General features: G+C 45.8%; 1 protein-coding gene across 1 annotated transcript in view; it reads left to right on the forward strand.

The window, feature by feature from the left end:
• The first annotated feature begins 3,137 nt into the window (after positions 1 to 3,137).
• DHX40 (DEAH-box helicase 40) overlaps positions 3,138 to 14,122 on the forward strand; it is a 34,298-nt gene continuing 23,313 nt past the window's right edge. The window contains exons 1-5 of the mRNA XM_060259333.1: positions 3,138 to 3,225; positions 7,597 to 7,796; positions 9,626 to 9,771; positions 11,654 to 11,773; positions 13,690 to 13,920. Coding sequence (XP_060115316.1) covers positions 7,613 to 7,796; positions 9,626 to 9,771; positions 11,654 to 11,773; positions 13,690 to 13,920 — 681 coding nt within the window. The 5' untranslated portion in view covers positions 3,138 to 3,225; positions 7,597 to 7,612. The remainder of the gene's footprint in view (positions 3,226 to 7,596; positions 7,797 to 9,625; positions 9,772 to 11,653; positions 11,774 to 13,689; positions 13,921 to 14,122) is intronic.

Here is a 14,122-nt window from a genome sequence, read left to right on the forward strand (position 1 = left end):
CAGTCTTCTGATGGATTGACTACACCCATGCCCATTGGCTTCAGTGGCCTGAAGTGGTGGGTGGGAAAATCTCTTGTTCTTTTAGTGGTGAAAAATGCCATCAAGTTGCAGCTGACTTATGGTGACTGTTATGTATGTGAAGGCATGCCTGGACATGTTGGATATTGCATCCGGAGCAGCTGCACCAGGCATGTCAGACGAAGAATGGCTCAGTTGCTGGCTGCGCATGCAGGCTAGGAGGGCTGCAAGCAGGGGGGAAAGCCAGCTCGGGGCCCCTAAAGGTGTGGGGGCCCATAGGCCAGTGCCCACTTGGCCTAATTGTTAACCCAGCCTTGCCCCAAGGTGAAACTTCATGGGGTTGCCATGAATTGGTTGCAAGTCGACAACCCTAATAAAGGATGAGCTTCCAGGCTTGCAAGGCAGTGTGGGTGTACCCAGAAGCGAGAGCTCAGGGAGACCTATTTCTAAGTCACCAACAACGGCTGAGGACTTTTAAAACGACTCTGCCCCTCTGTCTTTAAGCGTAGTGTGGTCTGCGGGTATCAGTAGGTGAGAATGTATTTCTCCACGCTGTGAAAAGCTTCACATCTTGATCCTTGTTGTATCAAGACAGCACAATAGCAGTGCAGGACAGGCAAAGTATTCTGGTCTGCTGGCGGCCCAATGGTTTACTGTGTGTGTGTTTGAAAACAACAATTTCTCTAAATATGTGTCGTCTGCCATCTTCTGGCCATCAAAGGAATGTATACAGAATGGGTTTACACCAGGGGTGGCCAAACTTGCTTAACGTAAGAGCCACAGAATAAATGTCAAATGTTTGAGAGCCACAAGACATGAATCTGAGATGCTTGAGAGCTGCAAGACAGGGAGGAAAGAAAGCAACTTTAAATGCATTCTCCAAGCCACCAGCTGGCTTGTCTTGGAGAAGTGATTTAAAGAGACAAGAATGCCTTCTCCAAGCTGGCTGATGGGATGGTAGGGGCTTCAAGAGCCACACAATATTTCTGAAAGAGCTATGTGGCTCCTCAGCCTCAGTTTGGCCACCCCAGGTTTACACCAAGGGTGGCGAAACTTGCTTAACATAAGAGCCACATAGAATAAATGTCAGATGTTTGAGAGCCACAAGACATGAACATCAAATGTTTGAGAGCCCCAAGGAAAGAAGGAAGGTAAATAGATGGTAATTTTATTATTCTGCCATTGGATTTTAACTTTATACAACTTTGCATTCTAAACCACTGCCCACCAGCTCTATGTAGCTCTGCTCACTGTACCTCATTCCTCATGGTTACCAGCCTCCAGGTGCCGCCTGGAGACCTCCCGCTTTTACAGTTGATCTCCAGCAGGCAGAGATAAGTTCCCCTGGAGAAAACGGCTGCTTTGAAGGGTAGACTCTATATGGCATAGTACCCTGCTGAGGTCCCTCCGCTCTCCAAACCGCACCCTCTCCCAGATCCACCCCCAAAGTCTCCAGGTATTTTGCAACACAGACCTGGCAACTCTGCAACCATCTGCTGCTGTCTACCTCTGCGTGGAAATTGTGACTTCCTTGGTGGTCTCCCACCCAAGTACTCCCCAGAGGTGACCCTACTTAGTTTAGTAGATATAATATCCAGCGTTAGTCTAAGTTCTCAACCTCTATTAGCGCAAAAAGTTGCTCCTAATAATGCTATGACGCTAGTATTCCTGTTACATTTTTCTCCCCAACAGACCCCAGAAATTGTATGCAATACATTATAAATATTAGGAGCAATTATAATGTATATGCATTATTAGCATTATTAGGAGCAATTATATATACAATATAATTATACATTGTAATTATAATGTGCAATGAAATTATATTTAGATTTTAATTATATTAATAATTATTTATTTTATTTTATTTAGTTCAGTTTATATCCTGCCCTCCCCGCCAAAGCAGACTCAGGGCAGCTTACATGTTCATGCATATACATGATTATAGACATACGATAGACATAAAACAATTTTTAAAATATAGAAAATTTAAAATTTCAAGTGTTGTGATCTTGAAATTTTATATACATACACACACACTGCGGCTAATAGCCACTGATGGACCTCTGCTCCATATTTTTATCCAATCCCCTCTTGAAGCTGGCTATACTTGTAGCTGCCACCACCTCATGTGGCAGTGAATTCCACGTTAATCATCCTTTGGGTGAAGAAGTACTTCCTTTTATCCGTTTTAACCTGCTCAGCAATTTCATTGAATGCCCACGAGTTCTTGTATTGTGAGAAAGGGAGAAAAGGACTTATTTCTCTACTTTCTCCATCCCATGCATTATCTTGTAAACCTCTATCATGTCACCCCGCAGGCGACGTTTCTGCAAGCTAAAGAGCCCCAAGCGTTTCAACCTTTCTTCATAGGGAAAGTGTTCCAACCCATTAATCATTCTAGTTGCCCTTTTCTGGATTTTCTCCAATGCTATAATATCCTTTTTTGAGGTGCGGCAACCAGAACTGCACACAGTACTCCAAATGAGACCGCAGCATCGATTTATACAGGGGCATTATGATATTGGCTGATTTGTTATCAATTCCCTTCCTAATAATTCCCAGCATGGCGTTGGCCTTTTTTATTGCAATCGCACACTGTCTTGACATTTTCAGTGAGTTATCTACCACGACCCCAAGATCTCTCTCTTGGTCAGTCTCTGCCAGTTCACACCCCATCAATTTGTATTTGTAGCTGGGATTCTTGGTCCCAATGTGCATCGCTTTGCAATTGGCCACATCTTATCTGCCACGTTGATGCCCACTCACCCAGCCTCAACAGATCCCATTGGAGTGCCTCACAATCCTCTCAATTGTTTTATTATACCCATAATAACAACTATTATTAACGAGAACAACAAACAAATAGTTGTTAATAACAGCTATTATTAACAACAACAAACTGCAAAGGTTACAAGGATGCAGCAGATCAAGGAGCGTGACTTCCAGACATCCCGGGAGTCAACCGCCACCTCCCACTTCCCCAGGGGTCAAAGCCCACCTTCCCAAAAAGTCAGGCAGAAGCAGACCAATGAGAACAGGGCGTGGGAGGGGCTTGGCTGGACGAGTGGGCGGGGCCTGCAGAGGCGCTGTCGCGGCGTCTGCTGGAGGGGTGACGTCACAGCGGCGCGCCTCTTGCTGGGCTTCCGGGTTGGAGAGGAAAATCAACTACGCCGGGAAGCGTCACGTGGCTGGTACCTGCAAAAGGTGTGTGTCTCCTCTGTCTCCCCCCCCCCCCCGTGGGGAAAGGAAAGTGGTTCTCCTGTTGGACATAAGTGGGGATAGGGCAGCCACCTTTTTGTTACCTGGTAGGTTTCCGGTGCTCTGAACTGCCATGTGGCAGGTAGGAATTCAACAGGTGCAGCATCACCTCGCTTTGCTCCCTTTCCCTTCCAAGCACAGAGGTGCGGTGATGGTGGAGGGAGCTTTCATTGGTCCAAGATTGTTGTTTTCATTCCATTAGAAAGCTTTCTCCATCGTCCCTTCTCTCTCCTTGTTTTATCCTCAGAACAGACCTGTGAGGTTGGTTAGGTTGTGAGAGGAGCGGCTGGCCCAAGGTCACTAATGTCTGCTACATGCTGGGGAGGAAAGACAGAAGACTTGAAATCTGCAGTTTAAAGGTGGTTGGTGGCTGGTGTACAAGAGCAGAATAACTTTTCATTGGAGCGTGTTTCAGTGGCACAAATGCAGACGAGGAGGGAGAAGAGAAAACATGATTTAGACCAGTGGTCCCCAATCTTTTCGGCACCCGGGACTGGTTTTGTGGAACAGAATTTTTCATGGACCGGGGGGGGGGGGGTAGGGGGTGGGGTGGGCAGTGTTTCAGGATGATGCAATTCTGCACTTTATTTCTATTATTACATTGTAATATATAGTGAAATAATTATACAACCCATGGCCCGGTTACTAACAGGCCACAGACTGGTACTGGTCCGTGGCCTGGGAGTTGGGGACCCCTGATTTAGAGCATGGTGGTTTTAATCACCCTCTTTTTGGCATTTGAAGTCTCTTAAAACTGTTGACCAGGAGCTTCTTGATACTGCCCTGGAATACATTTTCTCTTTCCCCCCCCACTTTGTTGTGTGTGTTTAACTGGATGTAGAGCCCCGTGGCGCAGAGTGTTAAAGCTGTAGTACTGCAGTCCTAAGCTCTGCTCACGACCTGAGTTCGATCCTGGTGGAAGCTGGGTTCAGGTAGCCGGCTCAAGGTTGACTGAGCCTTCCATCCTTCCGAGGTCAGTAAAATGAGTCCCCAGCTTGCTGTGGGGGAAGTGTAGATGACTGGGGAAGGCAATGGCAAACCACCCTGTAAAAAGTCTGCCATGAAAACATTGTGAAAGCAATGTCACCCCAGAGAGAGCCCTGTGGTGCAGTGTGTTAAAGCTGCAGTACTAGCTCTGCTGATGACCTGAGTTCGATGCCCAGTGGAAGCTGGGTTTTCAGGTAGCCGGCTCGAGGCTGACTCAGCCTTCCATCCTTCCGAGGTCAGTAAAATGAGTCCCCAGCTTGCTGTGGGGGAAGTGTAGATGACTGGGGAAGGCAATGGCAAACCACCCCATAAAAAGTCTGCCATGAAAACGTTCACCCCAGAGTCAGAAACAACTGGTGCTTGCACAGGGGACTACCTTTACCTTTAATAAATTTGTATTATATGACTGTGGTGTTGGCATGCTGGCTGTTTTTGAAGCATGGGGTGACGCAGGAGGTGCCATCATTATCTGACACACCTTCCAACCATCCCAAGACTGTCTTCTCCCTTCTGGGCAGTTACTGCCATTCCCCAAGGACTGTTTTGATAACCTAGTCCTAGTCTGTTTCTCTTTTAACAGCTCATCAGTGCTTGCTAGTCTTCATTCATCCCACATGGTTGCCCTCACTTGCACGCAAAAGCTTGTGCTGCGGTGGATGTGCTAAAATATCATTTTTCACTGTGCGCTGATGTGAGAGAAAACTTATTTTAAATTAATGCTGCGGTGGTAGAGGAGGCCTTTATAGATGAAACACAAGCTGGGACCTGCAGGGAACTGGAGGGTTAGGAAATCCCACTGCACTTCCACAAACACTCCCCCACCTTCAGGATTCTCTTGTGCATTTGGAGGCATCAATGAATTGATTTGTCCTCCTCCACTCTTTGGGAACTCTCATTATCCCATGCTTTCTGCACATGCTGAGTTCCAGGGTTTTTAGGCTGTTCTTTTTCTTCATATGATTCTGTATTCCCTGGGGAGTGTCCAATTAGGAGACTCCTATCTTGTCTGCAGGGAGTCTGGTTTTGCTGCTTTCGTTTACTATTAAATATAGTGAGGGGTGGTCCAGTATGCTGGAAGTGCCACGTGAGAGTCACTGTTATCCTCTCTCATTTTCTTTTTCTAATTAACTTTATTAGATAAGTATAATAAAATACACAGTGTTCAAAAACATTTAGCAACAGCAGATAACAACAGAACTGAATGTCAAATCTTGGCTGAGCTATGAAGTTCTGTCTTGGTGTAAACCCTCCTGGATTTTTCGGAGGGTGTAATGAAGGAGGGAAGAATCATGCAAGCCTATCCTAAACTCACTGGATGAGGAGCAAGATAATAATAGCTAGTGTAAAAAAAAATAAAATTATATTAATGTAAATTGAGGAAAATGAAAATGGGATATGTTGTCTTTAACATTAGATGAAATATTTTCTATAGAGTAAATTAAGAGAGAGAGATTTTCTGAAAATCATTTAAAACCATTTTAATAATTAGGAACCTTTGCTCATTTAAGACCTTTATTTTTAATGCCCCCAAGCAGGACTCTGTGGTTTTTGCTACAGTGGAATTGTGGCACTGCTCCTTTGGAATTTCTATTACGTGTCTGTTGTATTTTCCTGCCCTTCAAGGGACTCAGGTTGGTTTACATAGTTCACCTCTCCTCTATTTTATCCTCATAACAACTTTGTAACAGTTGAGAAAGAAATACTTGGCCGAGGTCATTCAGTGAACTTAATGATTGAGTAGGGATTTGGCTTGTCCCCTGATTTCTGCCAGCTTTTTTTGTGCTTTAGTTTTTGCTCCCCCCCCCTCCAATTTATCTAGGTCCTTTTGAGACTACTATTACCCCTGTCTTTTTCTGAAAGGTGATTTGGAGTCACCTTTTTCATTGTGCATAATGCTTGTTGGTTTTCTTTGTTCAGCCCACTTTTTGAAGGTTTGACTGCCATCATTGCCAAACCACTCCCCTTCCTTCCCCCTCCCCAAAGATGAGTGTTTTTTTAAGGCACTACAGTGTTGTTCCGTTGTAGTGATAGGTTAAGCAGGTTCCCTGAATTCCCAGCTATCCTTTTACAAAACAAAGTAGAAAAATAAGTCTTCAGTTCTTGCAGAGATATTGCTTGTTCCTTATATCTCCCTAAAGAAAAAACTGCAGAGTTACTTTTTTCAATGGTTGAATGAAAGCAGGGGATTCAAAGATCCTGCTTAACTTATCATTACAACAGCATATTTATATTTTAAGACAAATACAGTTGTGATACCAATATATCAATATAAGCAGGGGTTGTTTTGTAGAAAAATAGGGGGTGGAGCTCATCCAACGGATTGTTATGCAGTTTCACTTACTATTCAGTGGACGAGGAGATGGAACTCTCAGAAGGAGGAGAAGGAACTCAGAAAGGTTCAGGAGCTGTGCTCCTGTGAGCTCCCACTGAATCCAATGCCTGAATTTAAGCATGTGCAAAAAAATTAAAGGGGTGGTGGTGCTGTGACTCCATCGATGATGACAGCAGCCTCCCTTGAAAATTCTGATTATTCAAAGCATGTGGGGAAGAAAATGAACTGTTTACATAACTGTGAAAATACAGGAGGGCAGGCATGCAGAAGAACTGATTCCAGTGCTTGTGGATCGACTAACAAGGAAATCAGGAGTAAGTGGAGCGTGTAGAAGAGCCCTTAGTATCGCACCTCCATGCTGGGCAAAACTTCTTTTGTTACTTGATTCTTCCTTTGCATGTGTTAAAGGCACTTGAGCCTTGAGAGGGTGAAAGCTGGCTATCTTATCCCGTCACATTAAACAAAATGGTATCCCATAATGCAGGCACCTTTGGTGGGCTCAACCGCCAAATGCCTATCACAGGAAGTAGAGCCAGTTACAAAGACAGATGGACACTGGGAAAGAGTGAGAGAATATAACCAGCACTTTTGTTATTTCAATCTGTATAGCCAATCAGCTCTCCAGTGGCCAACTGGCCCCTCCCATTTCTAAAAAAAACCTTTGGTGAGTGCTAGGAAAGATGTTGACAGGCACCACGGTGCCTACAAGCACCGTGTTGGGGAATTCTGTCATAATGCTTTCTTTTTAGCTTCCATTTAAACTGAAACTTCTTTCCACCGGGAAGCATCCCTGGCATCGCCAACTACTTTTTGCTTCTGTGATGGATCAAATTTGACATGGGCTGTTGCTTTAGTTTTAACTCGATGTTTTTGCATTGCCTTGTCCTGTTTTGTTTTTCACACTGACGATGCCATTTAATAATGGTTCTGTTATGCTGCAAATGTGCCTTCACGGATTTATGGAGCTCGTTGTGGTGTGTGTCCTGGTCTGTTTACAGCCTGGCTTCTGTTCCAATGGAAAGAAAATCCGAATTGTCCAAAGGAGAAAGGGAAGAACGTCGGGACTTTGAGACTTTGCCTATTCGCAGACACAGGAAGAGATTAGTGGAAGCTGTTTGCGACAACGCATTTCTTGTGGTGACCGGTGAGACAGGGAGCGGAAAAACCACTCAGCTCCCCAAATATTTATTCCAAGAAGGTATCTATATAGCTCTCTTTGACGCTTGGAAAACCAGCTCCTGGTCAAGCCGTGCCTTTCAGACATTCTACATTTGGCAAACCTCTTCCATGTTGATTTGTCTGACAAGGGAGAATGTTGGCCATGAAAGCAATGTGCTATATATGAACATATGAAGCTGCCTTCTACTGAATCAGACCCTGGGTCCATCCAAGTCAGTATTGTCTACTCAGACTGGCAGCGGCTCTCCAGGGTCACAAGCTGAGGTTTTTCACGCCTATTTGCCTGGACCCTTTTGAGTTGGAGATGCCGGGGATTGAACCTGGGACTTTCTGCTTACCAAGCAGATGCTCTACCACTGAGCCACTGTCCCTCCTATAGAGCGTACTCCCCACTTTGAGAAGGGTTCCTCCTGAGCTCGTTGCTCTTGTCTGTGATTGATTGTGTGCCCCAGAAGACAGAACTGCATCTGCAGAGAGGTGGTGGTGGGCAGTCTTTCTCGGACAGCTAAACAGAACTGTACTGCAACGAAACGGTCAGAGAGTTGAATTGGTTAAAGAGGTAACGACAGGGGCTTACACTACTGTATGGCTACCTATTGCTGTAATTGTGTCGTTTCCACACAACTTAGTATATCATGTTTAAAAGTTCATGCTTTGTTTCAGCCCAGTTTGAGATTTCGGTTTGTTTTCAGATTTCTGTAGTCCAGTTCTTCTTGTTCATTGGATGTCCCATCGGGTTGATTGTCCTCGACTTAACACTATGTAATCTGCATGGAGCATCAGTGAGAAAGGCATGCGAAAGATAACCAAATAATAATTATTGGGAGAGGTTGCTGGTCATTCTTGATCTTGGGGAGGGACGGTGGCTCAGTGGTAGAGCATCTGCTTGGGAAGCAGAAGGTTCAATCCCTGGCATCTCCAACTAAAAGGGTCCAGACAAATAGATGTGAAAAACCTCAGCTTGAGACCCTGGAGAGCAGGGGAGGGATGGTGGCTCAGTGGTGGAGCATCTGCTTGGGAAGCAGAAGGTCCCAGGTTCAATCCCTGGCATCTCCAAAAAAGGATCCAGGCAAATAGGTGTGAAAAACCTCAGCTTGAGACCCTGGAGAGCTGCTGCCAGTCTGAGAAGACAATACTGACTTTGATGGACCAAAGGTCTGATTCAGTAGAAGGCAGCTTCATATGTCCATATGTCATATATATGTCCTTCTCACTGAGGAACGCCCGGCAGATTACCGAGGAATCCCAGCAGGTCTTGAAATGCTATTCAAAAGTCCCAGGGAATGATGCTTTTGAAATCTGTTCACTGGGACACTGAATTATATCTAGAAAGCTGCTATATGTTATTTTTAAAAAATGAAATAAGTTTATTTAAACTTGAATACTAAAACATATACAAATCCAAATACCAGTAACAATGACCATAAAAGAATTACTTATATACAAGGAGGGATACGCTGAGTACATAAATGTATATTTATGCAGCCATATAAATGTGTACGTAGAAATTAACCAAAGCAAAAAAAAGAAAAGAAAAGAAAAAGAAAGGAGGAAAGGAAGGTAGATGGAAGGAAGAGGAAACTTTATGAAATCAAATATCACATTTCACTGACCAGGTTCTGCGTTAACAGGTTGGAATAAGTAATCAGAAAAAGATCATTTTCGCCTATGAAGGATTAGTAGGAAGAATGTTATTGTCCATTAAGTAATGCACTACTAAATGTTATTTTTGATGTGGAAAAATATCCCCCCAAAATGTGCGACTGTTGCCTTTTTAAAGACTGCAGTCAATTCCTTTTCTCTCTGTCCTTGTGGACCTCGACAGACCCATTCCATTACCCTTTGCAGGGTTTGCCAAGCATGGCATGATTGGTGTGACGCAGCCACGGAGAGTGGCTGCCATGTCAGTGGCACAGCGGGTAGCAGAGGAGATGAACTGCCCCCTGGGAAGCATCGTGGGGTATCAGATTCGCTTTGATGAGTGCGTTTCGGAGGTACGTGTCAGGACTGATCTGCTGGATTTTGCTCTGCAGTTTTGAGTTTAGGCAGCATCGAGGATCTGGGGGAGAGGCTGTGGCTCGGGGGCTGATGAAACACTTCATGTGGCACCATGCTCAGTCCCAGGCATCTTGGGTAACCGATGCTGGGGAAGACCCTTCTCTGCCTGAAAGCCAGTTTGGTGTAGTGGTTAAGTGTGCGGACTCTTATCTGGGAGAACCGGGTTTGATTCCCCACTCCTCCACTTGCAGCTGCTGGAATGGCCTTGGGTCAGCCATAGCTCTGGCAGAGGTTGTCCTTGAAAGGGCAGCTGCTGTGAGAGCCCTCTCCAGCCCCACCCACCTCACAGGGTGTCTGTTGTGGGGGAGGAAGGGAAAGGAGATTGTGAGCCGCTCTGAGACTCTTCGGAGTGGAGGGCGGGATATAAATCCAATATCTTCTTCTTCTTCTGAAACCCTGGAGAGCAGCCGCCTGTCAGAGCAGCCACTACTGCGTTACGTGGATCGATTGGCTGACTCGGTTTCAAGCAGCTTCGTAAATCAGCAAACGTATTTGTTTTAGTGTATTCATAAAGTCCCTTTTTGGTTCTTGTGGGCCAAAATAAATCACGTCCACGTTCCGCTTTGCAGCCGTTCGGTTTTAAGATTGCAACAGTTAAAACGCATTAAGCAAAAAGGATTAAAAACTATAAACCTCAGTACAATTCAGCTGGCAGGCCTCTCTTAGATTAGGTCAGAGGCCTCCCAGAATAAAGATAGGTCCCTAGTTTTCACTGGGCGGCCTGTAGGAGTGGCATTCCTCCCCTGAAGAGTTCCAGGGTTTGTGATTGGCAGCTGAAAGAGTCCATCTTTTTTTAGTATCTGTGCTTTTCCCCATTATCTTTTGTATTCTGGTCACGGACTGTAATAAGCTATATGATCAGTGAGCCTGTTATTCCTTGGTGGTCTCCCATTGAAGCACTAGCCAGGGCTGATCCTTCTTAGTTTCAAGCGGTCAGGCTATCCGGGGCCATCCGGGTCAGGGCAATGCTGGGGGAGCCACCAGAAAAACCCTGACATGGGCCAGCCCTGAGCAGTTCTCTGCCAGGGGCAGAGGGAAGCAGCAATAAGGCATTGTAGGAAACAGAACTGACTCCTTGGTTTGTACAACTGGGAAGCAAGGAGGCCGTGCTAGCAGGGCTGTCCTGCATTGGTGAAGACGATACCTGCCTTTGTGGGATCTAAGCCGGATGAAATGAATTCTTTCTTTCTTTCTTTCTTTCTTTCTTTCTTTCTTTCTTTCTTTCTTTCTTTCTTTCTTTCTTTCTTTCTTTCTTTCTTTCTTTCTTTCTTTCTTTCTTTCTTTCTTTCTTTCTTTCTTTCTTTCCTTCCTTCCTTCCTTCCTTCCTTCCTTCCTTCCTTCCTTCCTTCCTTCCTTCCTTCCTTCCTTCCTTCCTTCCTTCCTTCCTTCCTTCCTTCCTTCCTTCCTTCCTTCCTTCCTTCCTTCCTTCCTTTCCCCCTCCTTGTATTTTTGTATTTGTGTTTCTGTGCACTCGGAAGTCATGGCAACCTCTGGTGACTTGGACAACATTCTGAGAGGTGGCTGAATGAAGCCTGCCCCTGCCTCACAGCTCTGGTATTCCTTGGGGGTTCCCCATCCAAGTGCTTGCCAGAATTGACCCTGTTTAGTATGTAAGATCTGACAAGACTGGCCTTGCCTGAGCTATCCACGTCAGGGGTTCAGGGCAAAAGGTACGTTTTCAAGAACAAATGTGTTGCTAGTTTTTGAACCTGGAAAAAAACAACTCTCAAATGAATGATCCAGCTGCAGATGGTTTGGGAAATCTTTGTCTGTGTCTCTGCTTTTGGCTCTAATCAAATGCCTGATTAAATCATGCAGGACACCTCGATCAAGTATATGACTGATGGTTGCCTGCTGAGGCAGATCCTGGCAGACCCGCATCTTTCCAAATACAGCGTCATTATCCTTGATGAAGCTCACGAGCGGAGCCTGAACACGGTGGGTGGAGTTGAAATAGGAGCCCCCTGCTGGCTCATTTTAGAGCTCATTTTAGAGCCAGTTTGGTGTAGTGGTTAAGTGTGCGGACTCTTATCCGGGAGAACCGGGTTTGATTCCCCACTCCTCCACTTGCACCTGCTAGCAGGGCCTTGGGTCAGCCATAGCTCTGGCAGAGGTTGTCCTTGAAAGGGCAGCTGCTGTGAGAGCCCTCTCCAGCCCCACCCACCTCACAGGGTGTCTGTTGTGGGGGAGGAAGGTAAAGAAGATTGTGAGCCGTTCTGAGACTCTTCAGAGTGGAGGGCGGGATATAAATCCAATATCATCATCATCTTCTTCTTCTTCTTCTTCTTCTTCTTCTTCTTCTTCTTCTTCTTCTTCTTCTTCTTCTTCTTCTTCTTCTTCTTCTTCTTCTTCTTCTTCTTCTTCTTCTTCTTCTTCTTCTTCTTCTTCTTCTTCTTCTTCTTCTTCTTCTTCTTCTTCTTCTTCTTCTTCTTCTTCTTCTTCTTCTTCTTCTTCATTTGAGGCCAGCTGGGATGGCCTCTGAGAGATTGGCAGGGAAACTGTACACTACTTGTTCTTTCATTTCAGGCCACAAATGTTTAATCTAGAGAGGGGAGGGAGGGGCTGGCAGGCAGGCAGGCTAGCTGTTGTGAAGCATCCTTATGCAGGTTTTGGGAAAGCGATGGAGAGATTTCATTTACCCTCTCTCCAGCAACTAGGATTGGGGGCATCCAATGAAGTCGATGGGCAGCTTTACAGAGGAAAAGAGCCAAAGTCCAGGAGCACCTTAAAAACTATCAAAATCTGTGGCAGGGCAGGAGGCTTTGTGAGTCACTACTCACTTTTTCAAAGACAGCTAGAACGTGAGTCTGTCCGTCGTAGATATTGGAAAGCGGACTGATTTCAGATGCCAAATGACATTAGCAGGCAAAATGCAATAGCAGGTGAATGATAACAGAGGCATGATTTGATTAGGTGGGATCTGCAGAGGGGGTAGAATGTGTGGAGAAATCAGCACCGGTAATGCGACGCGTCCGAGGTCTTGATTCAGTCCAGGGGGATGCGTTGTCTAGCTGTATCTGAAGCAGTGACTTAAGAAAGCTGCCACAAATGTTGTTAGTCTAAGACCGGACAAAATGTTTTGTTTCTCATGTTTCAAACCAAAGGGCCGTGATTTACTTGGAATGAAGTGGGGGGAGAGGGGGAGAGCTACTGGTGTCTGGTGAGGACACAATCTTCCCCCCCCCCCCCCAGACCACGTTGTTCATGGCTAAAAGGTTATATTTTTTTTTCTGAGGCCCTCTGTGATTTCCCCACCCCCAAGCCTGTACTGATCTGTTGACCATGATAGGTAGAACTTCCAGGTCCAGAGGCAGTACACCTCTGATTCTCGAAACAAGCAGGGGACAGCTATTGTCCCCTGTTTTCACAGAAGCATCTGATTGGCTGTTCTTGGGAGGAGAGCGTTAGGCTAGGGGAATCCCCTGGTCAGATGCAGCAAGATGGTTCATGTGTTCCTGTGAATGGGTTTAAGTTCTTGGAAACAAAACAGTTCAGGGATGAAAGGGTTGTCTGATGATTGAAATGCATGATTGGCGGACCTGCATGTAGCTCAGCCTTTTGGGAGTGGAGGGGGAGGGATTGCATGCTTGAGTACTCCCTGATATTAAAAGAAACAACCTTCTCCCCAACACAGGAGTGTTTACATGTGACCTTCCTCCCCCACCGGAGGGTCTCTGTTAATGTCGCCCTGCGGCCTGGATCACACAGGCTTGATGTGGGTATGTGGGTGAGAGGCTTGTGGGCAGCTATTCCCGCTGCACCTGGGATGACCTTGTTGAAGCCTTCTGTGCATCTCTGGCATCTTACAAGGCATTCTCCTGCTTCTTGGCTCCTCCCCCCTTTTTCCTAATTAGGACATCCTCTTTGGCTTGCTGAAGCAACTGTTCCACGAGAAGACGCCCCTCGACAGGAAAAAACCTCTCAAGGTGGTGGTCATGTCGGCCACCCTGGACACTGGCAAGTTTTCTGAGTTCTTCGGCGGCTGCTCGATGGTGGACATCCCGGGAAGGAACTACCCGGTGATGGAGATCTTCTGTGACATCCTGGGCCCGAGGGATGCTGGGAGCTCTGCTTATGTGACAGAGGTTTTTTTTTTTTAAATTTTATTGTTGTTGTTATTGAGAGCCAGTTTGGTGTAGTGGTTAAGTGCGTAGACTCTTATCTGGGAGAACTGGGTTTGATTCCCCACTCCTCCACTTGCGCCTGCTGGAATGGCCTTGGGTCAGCCAAAGCTCTGGCAGGAGTTGTCCTTGAAAGAGCAGCTTCTGGGAGAGCTCTCTCAACCCC

This window comes from Heteronotia binoei, chromosome 18, assembly GCF_032191835.1.
Source record: "Heteronotia binoei isolate CCM8104 ecotype False Entrance Well chromosome 18, APGP_CSIRO_Hbin_v1, whole genome shotgun sequence".
Lineage (NCBI taxonomy): Eukaryota > Metazoa > Chordata > Lepidosauria > Squamata > Gekkonidae > Heteronotia > Heteronotia binoei.